The following is a 14,029-nucleotide window of genomic DNA, read 5'->3' as shown; positions in this document are numbered from 1 at the left end:
CTGACATTTTAAAGTAAAAGTAATTTGTAATGCTTCATTTGCTGAAGATGTTATAACCAACAAAACTGTGCCTCTGAAATCTCTCCTCTGTGACTTCTCCCACTTCTCCTTCTTCGTTCACTACCCGAGCTACAGCCCCAGTTGTTCTGTCTCCCCCAACCCTTTTTTCATCTGTCTTTTGAATGGTCGCAAACATGCATTTAGTCTGTGGTTTCCAAGAAAAGAAACTAGAGGGTCATATTCAGTCTTCTCTGAGCACAGTTATAAAGATGCCCTCTTTTTGTTACCCAAGCAGGGATGTTGATATGGAAGTGGGAAGACAACATAAAGGAGTCACAGGGTCTGTCAAAAGAAAACTTGACCATATACTCTACATAGGGATGAAAGCAAAGGTCATACAGTTGCTCCAGCTAGTGCAACATGCAGCAGCTTGCCTCTTATGCAATAAACACTGAAGGAGATGTGCTGCATACTGGACCTCTGTATGCACAGCTGGCTCCTTACTGTCGCAGTTGCACTCAGCATTGGTGCTCAAGATGGATCTTCCTTAGTTGAAATGGGAAAAGGTGGTGGACAGGGTGTTCAGCATGAGAGCCCTTTGGCTTGGGAAACGGATTCCCTGTGCTTGGTCTCTTAGCCTTCAGATCAGGCACGCTGCAAAGCTCATCATTTTTACAGGCGTTTGGGGAAAGGGGGTGAGCTGAATATTTGAGTGGTTGAGGATATTGATTTGGGAATTCTAAGGAAATACTTTTTTATGCAACATACAGTCAACTTCTGGTACTCACTGTTGCAAAATATTGCAGAGACAAATAATGTACTAAAATTAAAGTAGGGTTAAATATATATGTGACTAAGAAGAGCATTCAGAGTTGTATTAATTAGAACAAAATTAAAAGGCTTGATATACAGGTCATAAACTGCTTATTGGTTGGAGTGAGGAGGATATTTCTCTCACACTGTAGTATTACATAATCACACCCTATTGTGTCTGGCATTTTATTCCTTCCTCTGAAATTTCTGGCATAATCTTTTGTTGGAGACAGGATAATTGGCCATTAACTTCTTTTGGCATGACTATTCCTGCCATATCTTGGTGGGTAAGCCACTGTGGCTCCTTTTTTGAAGCAGTTTTCTTTCACCAAGTCAATCAGTTATTTTAAAGTCTCCCTTCAAATCTGCAGTGTTTATCTCTATTTTTCAGTTACTTTTTTCCTTCATGTCTGGCTCCGGTAAAGTCATGAGATGTCATCAAAACGTGTCATATTTTACTAGACTCTCTGTAAGGATGCTAAGCCAATCTAAAGTTATTAAAAACAGATAATGGCTCACAGTGGCTCCTTAGCTTCAGGATAAAAACCTCCTAAGGTTTCAGTTTATAACTGGCTCTTATTCAGATTTATGGATTTATTTATTTATTTTACAATGCCTTGTCTTTGTGAGAGGCAAACTCTGTGAGCTGGTGGCCAGTGGAGTGATGAACTGGCCTCATGTACCTGACCTTAAATCTTGATGTCACTTTTTATAGTCTGCTTCGTAGGTTTTTTTTTGAGATTTCCTGAGGCTCGTTTTCTAAGGGATGAGATAAAGAGTTGTTGAGTCTTCACCAAAAGCAAATCTCTCTCTTTTTCTCTTCTGGGCTATTGTTAAAGAGAAAGTACTTTTGCCAGATTGCTCCTTCTTAGCTCACCTCAATCATGACCTGGTGGGATCAAGCCCGAGTGGATTAAGAGAACATTTTAGTCTCTTTGCTTCAAGCCCAAAAGCCTTCCCCCCCCTTTTTTTTTTTCTTCCTTTCCTTTTTGAGCAATGATTGTGGAATGACATCAAAACTATGCTGGGAGACAGGTGAAGATGGGATGACTCAGCAAGTTAAGTGCACTAGCTAAAAAGGAAGCTAAGAACTCCTGCTTTCTGTTTTTGTAGCCTGTTTTAAACAGCCACTGAAATTGTTCACTTAAAGAGATGGGTCTTCTACTAAGCTTAGAACAGAGTGGTGCTGGTGGTGGTCAGCGATCACTCAGTGTTTCAGGTACTTGCCTTATTCTGTGCAAGTTCCAACTGGCTTTGCACAACAGGTGCTTCACAGTGCCCTGCCCAGACTCACTGCTTGGCATGCTCAGCCCTTAAAGGAACAGTCCCGAGTATCGTGTACTTAGTACATTGGGGGATACTTGAGGTGATCTTTTAAGATGGGAGTTTGTCTGTTAGGGGTGGCCTTTTGCACGTTTCATTTTACGTCATTCATATGATTCCCAGTTTCTAGGGAATGCTTCTGAAACAATGTTCAGTTGATGCAGATGGGTCTGAGTGAAAGAGGTGCAGAGTTTGCTCCTTGCTTTGTAATACAAGGGTTTTTCAATATGTTCATCTTTGGGAACTATTCCCGTCCCGTCTATCATGTAGCTGCATTGTCTCAGTACACAAACATGTCATTACAAGATTGTTTTGTAATGCATAAGCAAACAATGCTTTTTTATCTAAGGAGAAAGAGGAAGTAATTGAATAAAGAGGAGGTTTAGCTTGTTGAAGATAATTAGTCTTTTCAGTCGTTTAAAGATCCTAAAGTATCTTTGTGTCCCATAAGCCACCGACTCTGGTTTTACTACGTAGTATAAAGGCTTTGGCTCCTCTCAAGCCTCGAAAGCCAGAGAAAAGGCAATGTTCGGGATGTTCTAGGTCAGATTTTTCCTTCACAAATATGTTTCTATGAGGAAAGATGTCTAGTTCTGCAGAAGCTTCTATTCCCTGCTCTGTGCCACAACCCTCTACCGCTTGTAGCCCAATTGCTGCAGAGATTCCTGGGCAGGGGCTGCAAGAGCCTTGTGCTGTGCCTCTGGGGGCTAGCCCCACAGAATCCTCGATTCCCTGCTCTGTGACTCCTCCCTCTGCGGCCTGCAGTCTAGGTGCTGGGGAGGCCAGGGTACTTCTAGTAGCCAGTTACACTGCAGCCTGTAGGGACTCAGGCTAGAGCGGCTCCATAGCCACAAGGAGTCCCCCCAGTGGTAATAAGTGGTACTGCAATGAGCCATGCATCCGCCACATTACGTATTTATGATACTACCCCACTATTGGTACAAGACCCTGTAGTTCGCCCTGGCTTTCTAACTTCCAGACTGGTGAAACACTATTTCCTAGTGTCATGACACATGTTCTCCCTAAATCCTGGCCTTGACTGGACAGACATGGAAGGGGCTGATTTCACTGCATCCCGCCTCTCTGCATTATAGCCAACAGATTTCTGAAGTTGCCCCCTCTCTGTCCCCTGCGATGGAGTTCAGCCTACAGGTCATAGTTTGCAGCAAACCAGCAGCTCTGAGTAGCACATGAAGGCAGGAGGGAGATTGGGGACTGTCACAAGAGAAAGCAAAGGCTCACACTAGTACCTTTAAGTGAACCTATCCCTAGTTAGTGCTGCAGGCTGAGATCGCAATCAGTGAAGTAATGCTCAGAATCAGAGCTGTGATGCTACTGTGGCCCAGGTAATTTCCAGCTCCTAAAACTTGTTTACTCAGTCTCTCTGCCCAGTCGCATCCTGGGGAATATCTCTTACTGGACTAGATTAGTTTAGCAAAATGTACGCAGAGCACACTTATGTTGGAAGCCATTCCACATGAGTTCTGTGGTCCCTTTGCAGTTTAGAAATGAGGGTGGGACTCCCAGCGAGGGTGATGTTGAAGTGATGGGAGAGGGGTATGACATCAGCTGTGACATTTTTGGCTTGGAAGAGTCAGAGGCAAAAATTAGGGTGGCTAAGGAGGCCGAATATTCAAGGCTTTGACAAGGGCTTTAGCCCTGAGGATAGCGAGGAAAGGGCAAGTTTAGGTGATAATAAAATGACTGGTCATGGGTGGGAGGTAAGGGTCAGTGATAACATGATGATGCAGGCCTGGTACAATGGAAGCCGAGTGCAGGTGGACTTGTTTTGTCTGTGTTTGGCAGTATTTTTTTTTCCCATAAATTTGATGGATAATATCTATGTTTATTTTAAGCATTTTTCCTATGTTTACCCAGTTTCACAGTTGCAAGAAATGGAGGGAGGATAACACAATATTTATTTAATGACAGTAAACATTGAGATTCAAAACATTCAAGCTTTAAAACAGTTAAAAGACAAATTGTCAACATCACGTCAAAGTATACAAAGTAAATTTCCTTCAATCAAACTCTTAATAAGTTCTCAAGCAGCATTTTCCTTACTTGGAGTATTTGTAAATTTTGATTATTATTGATGGAAATATTCTTGTCTGTTTGTGTGTGTACAGTGCAATAAACATTTACAGATATTTACTGATAGAAATCTAATCTTTCCAAGCCTACATATATAGTAGTCCTGTCATTATCCTCTTTAGGTTGCAGATGCTCTCTGTTGACCTGTGACTGGGGAAATGCATTAGAAAATATTGCGTTTTGGAACTAAAGGTTCCTCTTTCTCCCAGAACGCTTCTCTCATCATGTTTGCTTTTCCCTCACCTCACGCATTCATGATATTGCACATCAATTCTCTGCAGTGTTTGCTAGGAACGAAACACCCTGAGCTGTAGTTTTCTGGTTTAATTAAACTTTTTCAACTCATTTGCTAGGTACTGAAAGAAAATCCCTGATAAAACTCTGCAGATGCTCTCTGGGGAGGTAGAGGCAGTTTACTGCTCCAGAGGCTTTGCTATCCAGACAGCTCTACACACATAGGGTATGTTTAAAGAGAGGTGGTGGTTTGAATAGCTTACATAATAAAAACTCCTCTTAGTTTAAAAGAATTACAGGTGCTTGTTTTAATTACATATTTAGCCACTAGCAATGGGTGGGACAGCTTTACAGTTCCCAATATATATGTTTTTTCTGACTGTATTTAACTGTCTTATTATTTCTGTTTTAGGAGGGCCATTATCATATGCTACGTGAGTAGTGTATATGATAAATGATGTAGTCATATCCAAACCATATTATCAAATAGGGTCATATTTCTAAGGGATTAGGTGTCATGGCACCTGTGCAGTGCCATTTTACAATAGAATCAGGAATGTAGCACAAGAAAGTTGTTTTGGACATGAATTTCTAGCCCAGTTTTACAGATCTAGGTCAACTTCTACAGTGAACGGCTTGGGAGAAGCTCTCTGTAAACATCCACAAAGCTAGCTCATTATTCACTTTCAAGTCCCTTCTTAAAATCCTCCTGTGCTGGGATTCCTACAAAAAATTTAGAGTGGGAAGGCAGGTAGTGTGCTGAGACCACTGCCTATCATGCTGATCAATATCATCTCCCTGTTTCTTTGTGCTTCCCATCTGCCTGTTGTCTCTTACGTCTTATACTTTGGTTGTAAGTTGTTTGGGGGAGGGACCATCTTTTGATTCTGTCTGAACAGAACCTAGCACAGTGGGGTCCTGATCCATTACTGGGCTCCTAGACCCTACTACAATGCAAATAACAACTACCTTTGCATGCTTCTTGACCTAATGCTTGTTTGGATGGAATTAACTATGTATTATATAATTCTAATATTACCTTGAAAATATTTAGTTTAAAAATGGCCAGCTGCTTTCCTATCTTTGAAAAGGTTTGAAGAATATTAAGTCTGGTTTTTTGAGAAAGAAATTTAGTTATTCCTTCTATCATGTCAAGATATGTTAAGTCAGCTGATGAGTAAGTACCAGAACGTGCTGAATTAGTTAACTCTTTGAAAAGTTAAATGTAGGTAGTCCCTCACAGAAAGTAGTTCTTTATTCTGACGTACAGTAGGCCAACTTTTTCCTTCACTCCCCTGTGACAGGACAGTGTCTGCAAGAACAGATGACAAGCCCTTTGATCATTATGTTCTGGTGTGAATTCAATTTGCACCACATTCAGTGTCACATTCTATCTTTCAGAAACAAAGCTCTGATATTTGAAAGTCAGTTGAGTCAGTGTTAATGTCGACAGCCAGTTATAAATATCAGGACTTCAAAAATAGTTCTGCTCTCAGGGTAAGGTTTTCGACCAGTTTTCTTGCAGTTGTACATAATGTCGGCTTCCTCTGCAAAACCTCTTCCCCTGTGGCGCGTTTGTTTTGAGGTGCTCACAAAAGCTGACACAGCCAGCGCCTCCCCTGAGCAAAGCCCATCTGCATCCTTTCAGGGAGCTTCCAAAGGCAGCTCCTGGTAGAAGAAGCCGATAGGGAGCTGGAGTACAGCTGCATAGGGCGAAGGTGCAACACAGAGGCTTCTGCAAACCCACTGCCTATTTCACAGCAGGATCCTGCCTCTGATCTGGGAGAAACTCTACAAGGTCCGCCACTCCCCCACACTCTGCCTTGAGGTTTCTTTCCACATTTTTTCCTGCAGGAGGAAGTGGCCTTCCCTAGTGTTTTTAAATGTGAGGTCTTCCCAAGGTTTTCTGTGTGCTCTTCTAAATGTATATTTTCTTCATGATATCTGAATGACTCCATGCATCGGAACTAAATATTAATTCTTTTTAAGAAGAGGAGAAAAAGTGGGGGGGAATGAATTTTCATGTTTAGTGAAGTTCTAGCATGCTAGCACTAGCTAAGGCCAACCATAGCGTGGACTAGTGGAATGCGGCCACCTTCATACAGCTCTGCCAATGTGATAGACACAGAATTCCATCCTGAAGTCACCAGTTAGTTGCAAAAGCCCGTGTAAAACCTTTCTGTTTCACCTGCCTTTAAAGCCCTAGAATGGGAATTAAAATTAAAAGTGGTTGATCCTTGTCTCATAAGGATGAAACTTTGGAAATAAAGGGTTTTGTTTAGACCAAGGAAAGAGAAATTATATGCTTTTTTTTTCTCCGAAAACTTAATGCTATCTCCTCCTTCACCTCCTTTGCTGCCCCTACTAGGTTAGATTGTAAAGCAGCATTTCAGCAATTATAGTGCAATGTTGTAGACTTGCACTAAAATGACTTTGAGGTGCACTAAGGCCAGACTAGATGATCTAATGTTCCCTGAAATTGATGACTCTATGAAATGCAGATTACCAAATGTTGTGATTAAGCAAACTGACAAAAGAAAAGAAAAAACCTCAAAGAATAAGGATCCTGCATTATCACATGTACTTTGTCCATTCATTGTAACAGATTTAAATATTAATTATTTATAATTCTTCATAGCATACTAGTAAATGTACTGTAATAGGTTTTGTAAAAATGGTGTAGTCTTAATAACATCAGACTGTGCTACAGCAAATCTGCTATTAAATCTTTGAGGAGTGGAGTGAAGTTATTGGATTTTTTGTGAGACTTACTGGCTTTGCAGATTATTTGAGTGAGGTTGTCATCATTATACTGTGCACATTCTGCCCCTGAGTTGCCTTAAAAGAAATTTAAGGAAGCACCAGCAGTGTCTGAATCCTGTAGACTTCTACATGAGAGCTGTTGAAAGCACATGGATACAAGACACAGAGCCTGATTCTAGTGTAAATCAGGAATAACTCTATTAAGTCGATGGAGTTATACCAGAGACAAGAATCAGGCCTGCAATCTTTGGTCATAGTCAAATGCTGAGCAAAGTAGGTATTTCCTGTGAATTTATTGGGGTAACTTTGTAAAACACATGAGAATCTAAAGCCTGCAGCCCTGGTTATAAACTCTGCAGTCAAGATGCTAAATCCTCAACAGAGACTACACAAAACCTTAAGTAGAGTTTAGAATAGGCTCCACTGAACTGCAAAATTATGGGATGAAATCAGACTTCTCTTGAAGGCAGAGACGGTGCCGTTGGCTTTCTGTGATGTGCCTGTTCATGGGCCCGTGTGACTGATGGTTCAATAATACCATTTCTTTAAAGAGATACAGCCGGAATGCTGACATTTCTCTTCCACTGACAATATTCTGGGCATTGTGTCTGCTATTAGTAAGATATTCTTGGACTGTCCCCTTGTGTTGGCTATTTAACAAAATTAGTGTCTCCAAAGTAAAATTAACTTACGTGTGCTGTAGAGTTTTCTCAGAGTGAAATATTTTTAGACACTAGAGTTTAGTGGCATCCATTCGCTTGCAAATAGATTGCAAACACTGTTGCAGAAGGTTAGAAAAGCCTGGTGCCACCTGAAAACCAAATTTATGTGTGTGAACCCATGATTTGCACATACACCTTCCACCTCCTTCATGTTACTCTACCAGCAGTGGCATCTGAACAGACCATGTAAACAACCTGCCCATGTCCAGTCTACAGGAAAGATTTTATTTTCACAAAATGTGGGCTTTTTAACCTCTAACAAGGTTTTTATTTAATGCCTGTCACTGTTAGAAGTTGTTCAGCAGCTGCTTATCACTTACTCAAGGAACGATTCTAATCAGTTTCTGTTTAAATGCTGGTCTACCACTTTCAGCCCTTGTCCCTTAGTTCCTTTTGTTCTCAATTCTTACCCCACAAATGATGATGTATTTTTATCAACTTTGATTTTTCAAATAACCGTTTAACTTTGCTTAAATTCATTCAAATGCCTAATCCCATCATGTCTTTTTTTTTTTTTTGAGGAATGGGGGGGCTGCATTCTTGTTCCCTAGTCATGCATGCTACGTAACAAAAAAGTATATTAAATCCTCTTGCTTGTATTTACTAGAGCTGTGCTCCACTTTGAATCATTCCTTTATTTCCTTGCAAGTGTCAGCAGGAAAGTACAAGTAGAAGAACTAGTGCTGCAGAGCACAACAAAAAGTTGCTCACATCTTCCCAATGTGCTGTACTTTTCTGATGAGCCCTGTGGAACTCTTAAATTAACAGAACAGTCAGTCCCCTATGCTGGGGCTGGTGGGGGAGATTTAAACCCACGCGAACAGCTTTGGTGGATATATTAGCCTTGGGGGAAAGTTTGAAAGATTGAAAGTTATACAACATAAACAATATTTTAAAGAATGACTAGTGATTTTTGGGTGCCTTGATTTTTGACATCACCCAAGCTGAGATGCCTGAAAAGGGCCTGATTTTCAGCAGGTGATGAGCTCTCGTTCTCTGAAAACCAGGCCTTCTTAAGGCGGCTCAGATTGGGCACCCATTCAATGATTCAGAAACCCAAAATCAACAGTTAGTTTTGAAGATCTTGGACTGTGGTTTTTCACTAACTCATCAATAAAAAGTAAATATTAAAAAAATCAGCCACCAAAGGGAAGCCCGATATAATATTGAAGACGTTGCTGTCTTCTTAGCAAATACACACAAGCCAGCCTTTTTATACTGTCCCTCTTAGTTATTAATCACACGTAACCCAGAATGATAACTCGTTAGTGACAAATAGACCCATGTGGGTAAGACCTTTCTCATATACATAGTGAGAGAAATTCTGACCCCATTATAGTCAATGGCAAGCCAGTATCATTTCTGCCCTCCAGCGCAGTTATCTGCTATGGTTTTCACATAGTAACCATCACTGCCACAAGTAACATATTGTGCTTGTGCACTCAATCTGTAATATTGGCTTCAGCAGGGAAGAGATCAGGATCTAGGAAGAGATCTTTTTTTATTTTCATTTATTGCACAAGGTGTTTTGAAAGTATAATAATGAAACTGAGCTCTGTTATCCTTTAATGAAAAAGATTAGTATCTACAAAGGGTGTCTTGGCATTGGTCTGTTTGTGCTCTTCTGAAGAGTCCTTGCGTCATATTAGCTTAGGTCATTAATTGAAGGTTTTCTTTTTTAAAAATTATATTTTTCAGTACTGTGTAGTCAATTTTATCCAAATCCATCTATCTTATTTTTTCTCTGTATGTGTTGTTATAAATAGTAGGCAGATAGAGCATCAAGGTTAGGATATTTCTTTGTGATGGATGTGCATGAAGCAAATGAAAAAACAAGATTCCAAATAAAGGCTCAGTTAGGGAATTTGTCAAGCTAAAATTTTCCTGAGATGAAACTATTTAATGTGGTATAGTTTGCAATGCTCTGATGAGGTGTCCAGGGTATATGGTAACACTGCACTCTACTGGATGGAATCTGAACTGCTCAACTGTGTGCCATAGGCTATGTATTGCTATCCACTAATGGAGATTCATATCAAACTAACCATGCACTGCAGTGGAAATATGCCCCTAGGGCCTGATTGAATAAAAATTCTATCTGGTTTGCACATCTGGATACTAAAGAGAGATTTTATATTCAGATCAGCATCATGCTTTAAAATGGTAGCATATTTAATTTCAGAAAGATACATTTAAATCTTCTAACAAGTTGGTTTTCTTTCCCCTGAAACAGCATATGCGAGAGGCTGCTGAACGGCGGCAACAGCTGGAATTGGAGCATGAGCAAGCCTTGGCTGTCCTCAATGCAAAACAGCAGGAAATTGAACTCCTGCAGAAGGTAAGTGAAGAAAATGAAAACCAAGCAAAATGGCAAATTGCAGTGAATGGGCATGGGTAAAGAAATGGATCTGAGTCCAGCTGTGTTTAATCTGAGTCTCTCTAACGGGCATCTACTTTCCAAAGCTCAGTCTCCTCTTTTTCTAAAATGTTTAGACTGACTTTTCATGAAGAAGTAGTGCATGTGTGTCTCAATCTTTGATTCAAATAGCTATATTTAGGTGTGGAAGGATTAGATATTTATCTTATAACATTGGTAAAAATCTGTTTTACTGTACATGCCCAAACTGACGAAAAAATATTTCAATTGATGATAATCAAAATTTACGGATAAGCAAAGTAAGAGAAATTCTTATTGAGAACTACTTAGAGTTTGATTTATGGATATTTATTTTGTATATTGTGATGTGATGTTGACAATTTGCATTTTAGTGGTTATAAAGCTTTACATTTTTGAATCTCAACATAAATAATTATTGTTGGACCCCTCCATAATTTCTCACATCTGAAAGATTTAAATCAATAAAACTAAAAAATCTTAAAGCCCATAATTTTGTGGAGGTGTGAAAATTTAAATAAATAAACCTGAAAAAATGCTTAAAATTTATATCTGTTAAAATTATTTTTTTTAAATGAAATTCTGCCAAACTTGCCTGTATTCATAGATTCATATAGTTTAAGGCTTGAAGGAAGTTCTTAAAAACCTCCAATGAAGGAGATTCCACAACCTCTCTAGGTAATTTGTTCTGTGGCTTAACTATCCTGACATTTTGGAAGTTTTTTCCTAATGTCTGACCTAAATCTCTGTAATTAGCTGTAATTTAAGCCCATTATTTGTCTTGTCCTCTATGGTAAGGAGAACAACTTATCACCCTCCTATTTATAACAACCTTTTATGTACTTGAAGACTATTATCATGTCCCCCCATAGCCTTCTCTTCTCCAGACTAAACAAACCCAGTTTTTCAATCTTTCCTCATAGATTTTGTTTTCTAGAACTTTAATCATTTGTGTTGCTCTCCTCTGGACTTTCTGCAAAATGTTGAATAGCACTGAGAGTGGTACCTATCCCTGTGAAACTCCACCACAAACACCCCCTTTTCATGATGATTCTCCACTGACAGCTGTTTTTGAGATCTGTCAGTTAGCCCATAGTTTCTCAACCTGTGGTACGCGTACCCCTGGGAGTAGGTGAGACACAGGCAGGGGGTACACGGTGAAGGGGAGTAGTGCGGCAGCTGTCAACTTCTGAGGAAGCCGGGCAGCAGCAGTCCACTTCCCACCCAGTCCCAGCTCCCGGATGGGAGGCATGTGGCAGCTGCCACAGTCCCAGGAAGCCAGGCTGCAGCCGCCTGCTTTCTGCCCTGTCACAGCTCCCAGCTGGGAGACGGGTGGCAGCCACTAGCTTCTGGGGGAGGTGGGCAGCAGCCCCCCACTTCCTGCCGGGTCCCAGATCCCAGGTGGGAGCCTGGTGGCAGACTCCTGTGTCTCGCGAGCTGGCCTCGCAGCTGGGTGGCAGCCACCTGCACCCCGGCTCCGAGCCGAGGGACCGTCCCAGTGCCCCGGCTTGAAGACAGGCAGCAGCCGCCTGCCCACACCCCTGGGTCCCAGCCGGTGCGGAAACCTCCTCTGCCCCAGCTCGGAGTGGGTGGCAGTCGCCAGACAGCAGCCACCTACAACTTGCCCAGGTGGCAGCCTCCCTCCCTGGCTCAAAGCCCAGTGCCCAGAAAACTTGTCAATTTTACTGCTGTAGCTGAGCAGTCAAATTGACAACTATGACAGCCCCGGATTTCACCAGTTACCCTCTTTTCCTGTCTCTCTCTCACCCCTTTCTCCTCTCAAATCTATGGCATAAAATTTGGCATGGCGCTTTATATTCCCCAGCATTGGCATGCCTCTCAAAGCCTCCTAGCTTTGGCCAATATCACCTCTAGCCCAGGTACACACTTGAGTTGCGCACCCCTACTGTAAAGGTGGTAACCCTACCCACACTAGATCTGAGGTCATATCACGGCCTTATATACTCAGCCCTTCTTCCAACATATGGCTCCCATTAGTCTGTAAATATAAAATCCTGTGGAAAATTGAGTGTTGGGTACTTATTAAAATTTTCAGAAGTCAGGGGGTACTTGCTACTTAAAAGGTTGAGAAACACTGAGTTAGCCAACTCTTAGTCCATTTAACATGTGCTGTATTATATTGTATAGTGCCATTTTTAAATCAGAATGTGATGCGGTGCTAAGTCAAAATCCTTACAAAAGTCTAAGTATATTATATTTATGCAGTTAACTGTATCAACCAAACTTGTCATCTCATCAAAGAATGAAATCCGGTTTGTTTGACAACACCTATTTTCCATAAATCCAGGTTGGCTGGCGTTGATTATATTCCTATCCTTTAATTCTTTATCAATTGAATCCTATATCAACTTTTCCATTATTTTGCCCATGAGCAATGTCATGCTAACTGCTATAGTTACCTGGGTCATCCCGGTTGCCCTTTTTGAGGATTGGCACAACATTAGCTCTCTTTCAGTCTTCTGGAATTTCCTTGGTATTTGAAGATTTAAAAAAAAAAATTAACATCAGTGGGCTAGAGACCTCCTCATTCAACTCTTTTAGGACTCTTGGGTGCATGTTGCCCAGGCCTGCTGATTTAAAAATGTTTATCCCTTGCAGACTTGGCTAATATTACTAATATTACTAATTACTAATATTACTAATGACTGAAAAGTATCTCATTGTCCTCATATGATAAAATCCTTCTTTTTTCCCAATCCAACAGAAATATTTAGTGAATACTTCTTTTACGGACCTTTACTGCATTATTATTAACAATTCTATCATCTCCATGTAGTAATGAGTCTTTACCATTGCTAGGATTTCTTTTGTTCCTAATATACTTAAAAAATACCTTGTTGTTGTCATTAATTCTGCCAACCATGGAATTTTCCTTGCTGTCCTTAGCTTCCCTTATCAGGTTCCTGAACTTCTAACTCCTTTTTCCATTTTTTATATATTGCTTTTTTATTTCTAATTCTGCCTTCTCTTCATCACTGAAACAGGATGGGTTTTAGCCAAATTGTCCTCTTTCTTGGCTATAGAATTGTTTGTTTTTTCCCAGTTAATATATTTTTCTTAAAGAACTTCTAATTTTCTTTCAAATTTTTCTGTCTAAACATTTCATCCCAATCAATTTTTCTCATGATTTTCCTCAGTTTTGGGAAATTAGCCCTTTTGAAGCACCAAATATACATGTAACTGGTTGAGACTATCCTGTTTGCCCATATTGAATGTAATCATGTCATGATCACTGGTCCTTAGGCAACCACCAATTTCCAGTCCAGTGTAATTCATCTTTAGCCATCATAATGAGGTTCAAAATAGTTACTTCTGGTTGGCTGCAATGCTTTTTTGTTAGAGAATTAATATCTATAATTTTTAGAAACTTTAATGGTGATTTACTTCTTGCTTCCTGAGATTCTAGCAAATGTCTCCCAAATTGAAGTCCCCCAAAACAACTCTGTTTCCCCTTCACATATTATAGACAAGTGTTTAAGGAGTAATGCATCCTGTCATCTGCTATGGTGGTCTGTAACAGACCTCCACTGCTATCCCCTCTTGGTCTTCAGTAGTTGGCACATTGATCATACTGGCTTCAATTTGACCCATACACTCTCCTTCACAATCTAATAGAGGTTCATAGTGTGTCTCTTCCACTGTCTTTCATCACACAGGTTCCTGA

General features: G+C 40.5%; 1 protein-coding gene across 2 annotated transcripts in view; it reads left to right on the top strand.

Moving 5' to 3' along the window:
• RIMBP2 (RIMS binding protein 2) overlaps positions 1 to 14,029 on the top strand; it is a 271,038-nt gene that overhangs the window by 178,077 nt on the left and 78,932 nt on the right. For both annotated transcript variants that reach the window (XM_067539753.1, XM_067539754.1), the window contains exon 6: positions 10,183 to 10,287. In XM_067539753.1, the coding sequence (XP_067395854.1) occupies positions 10,183 to 10,287 (105 nt within the window). The remainder of the gene's footprint in view (positions 1 to 10,182; positions 10,288 to 14,029) is intronic.

Source organism: Emydura macquarii, unplaced genomic scaffold (assembly GCF_026122565.2).
Source record: "Emydura macquarii macquarii isolate MOO-44397 ecotype Brisbane River unplaced genomic scaffold, CSIRO-AGI_Emac_v2 contig_554, whole genome shotgun sequence".
NCBI classification, from domain to species: Eukaryota; Metazoa; Chordata; order Testudines; family Chelidae; genus Emydura; species Emydura macquarii.
The sequence above is the reverse complement of the archived record's forward strand: the minus strand, read 5'-3'. Positions and strand labels throughout refer to the sequence as shown.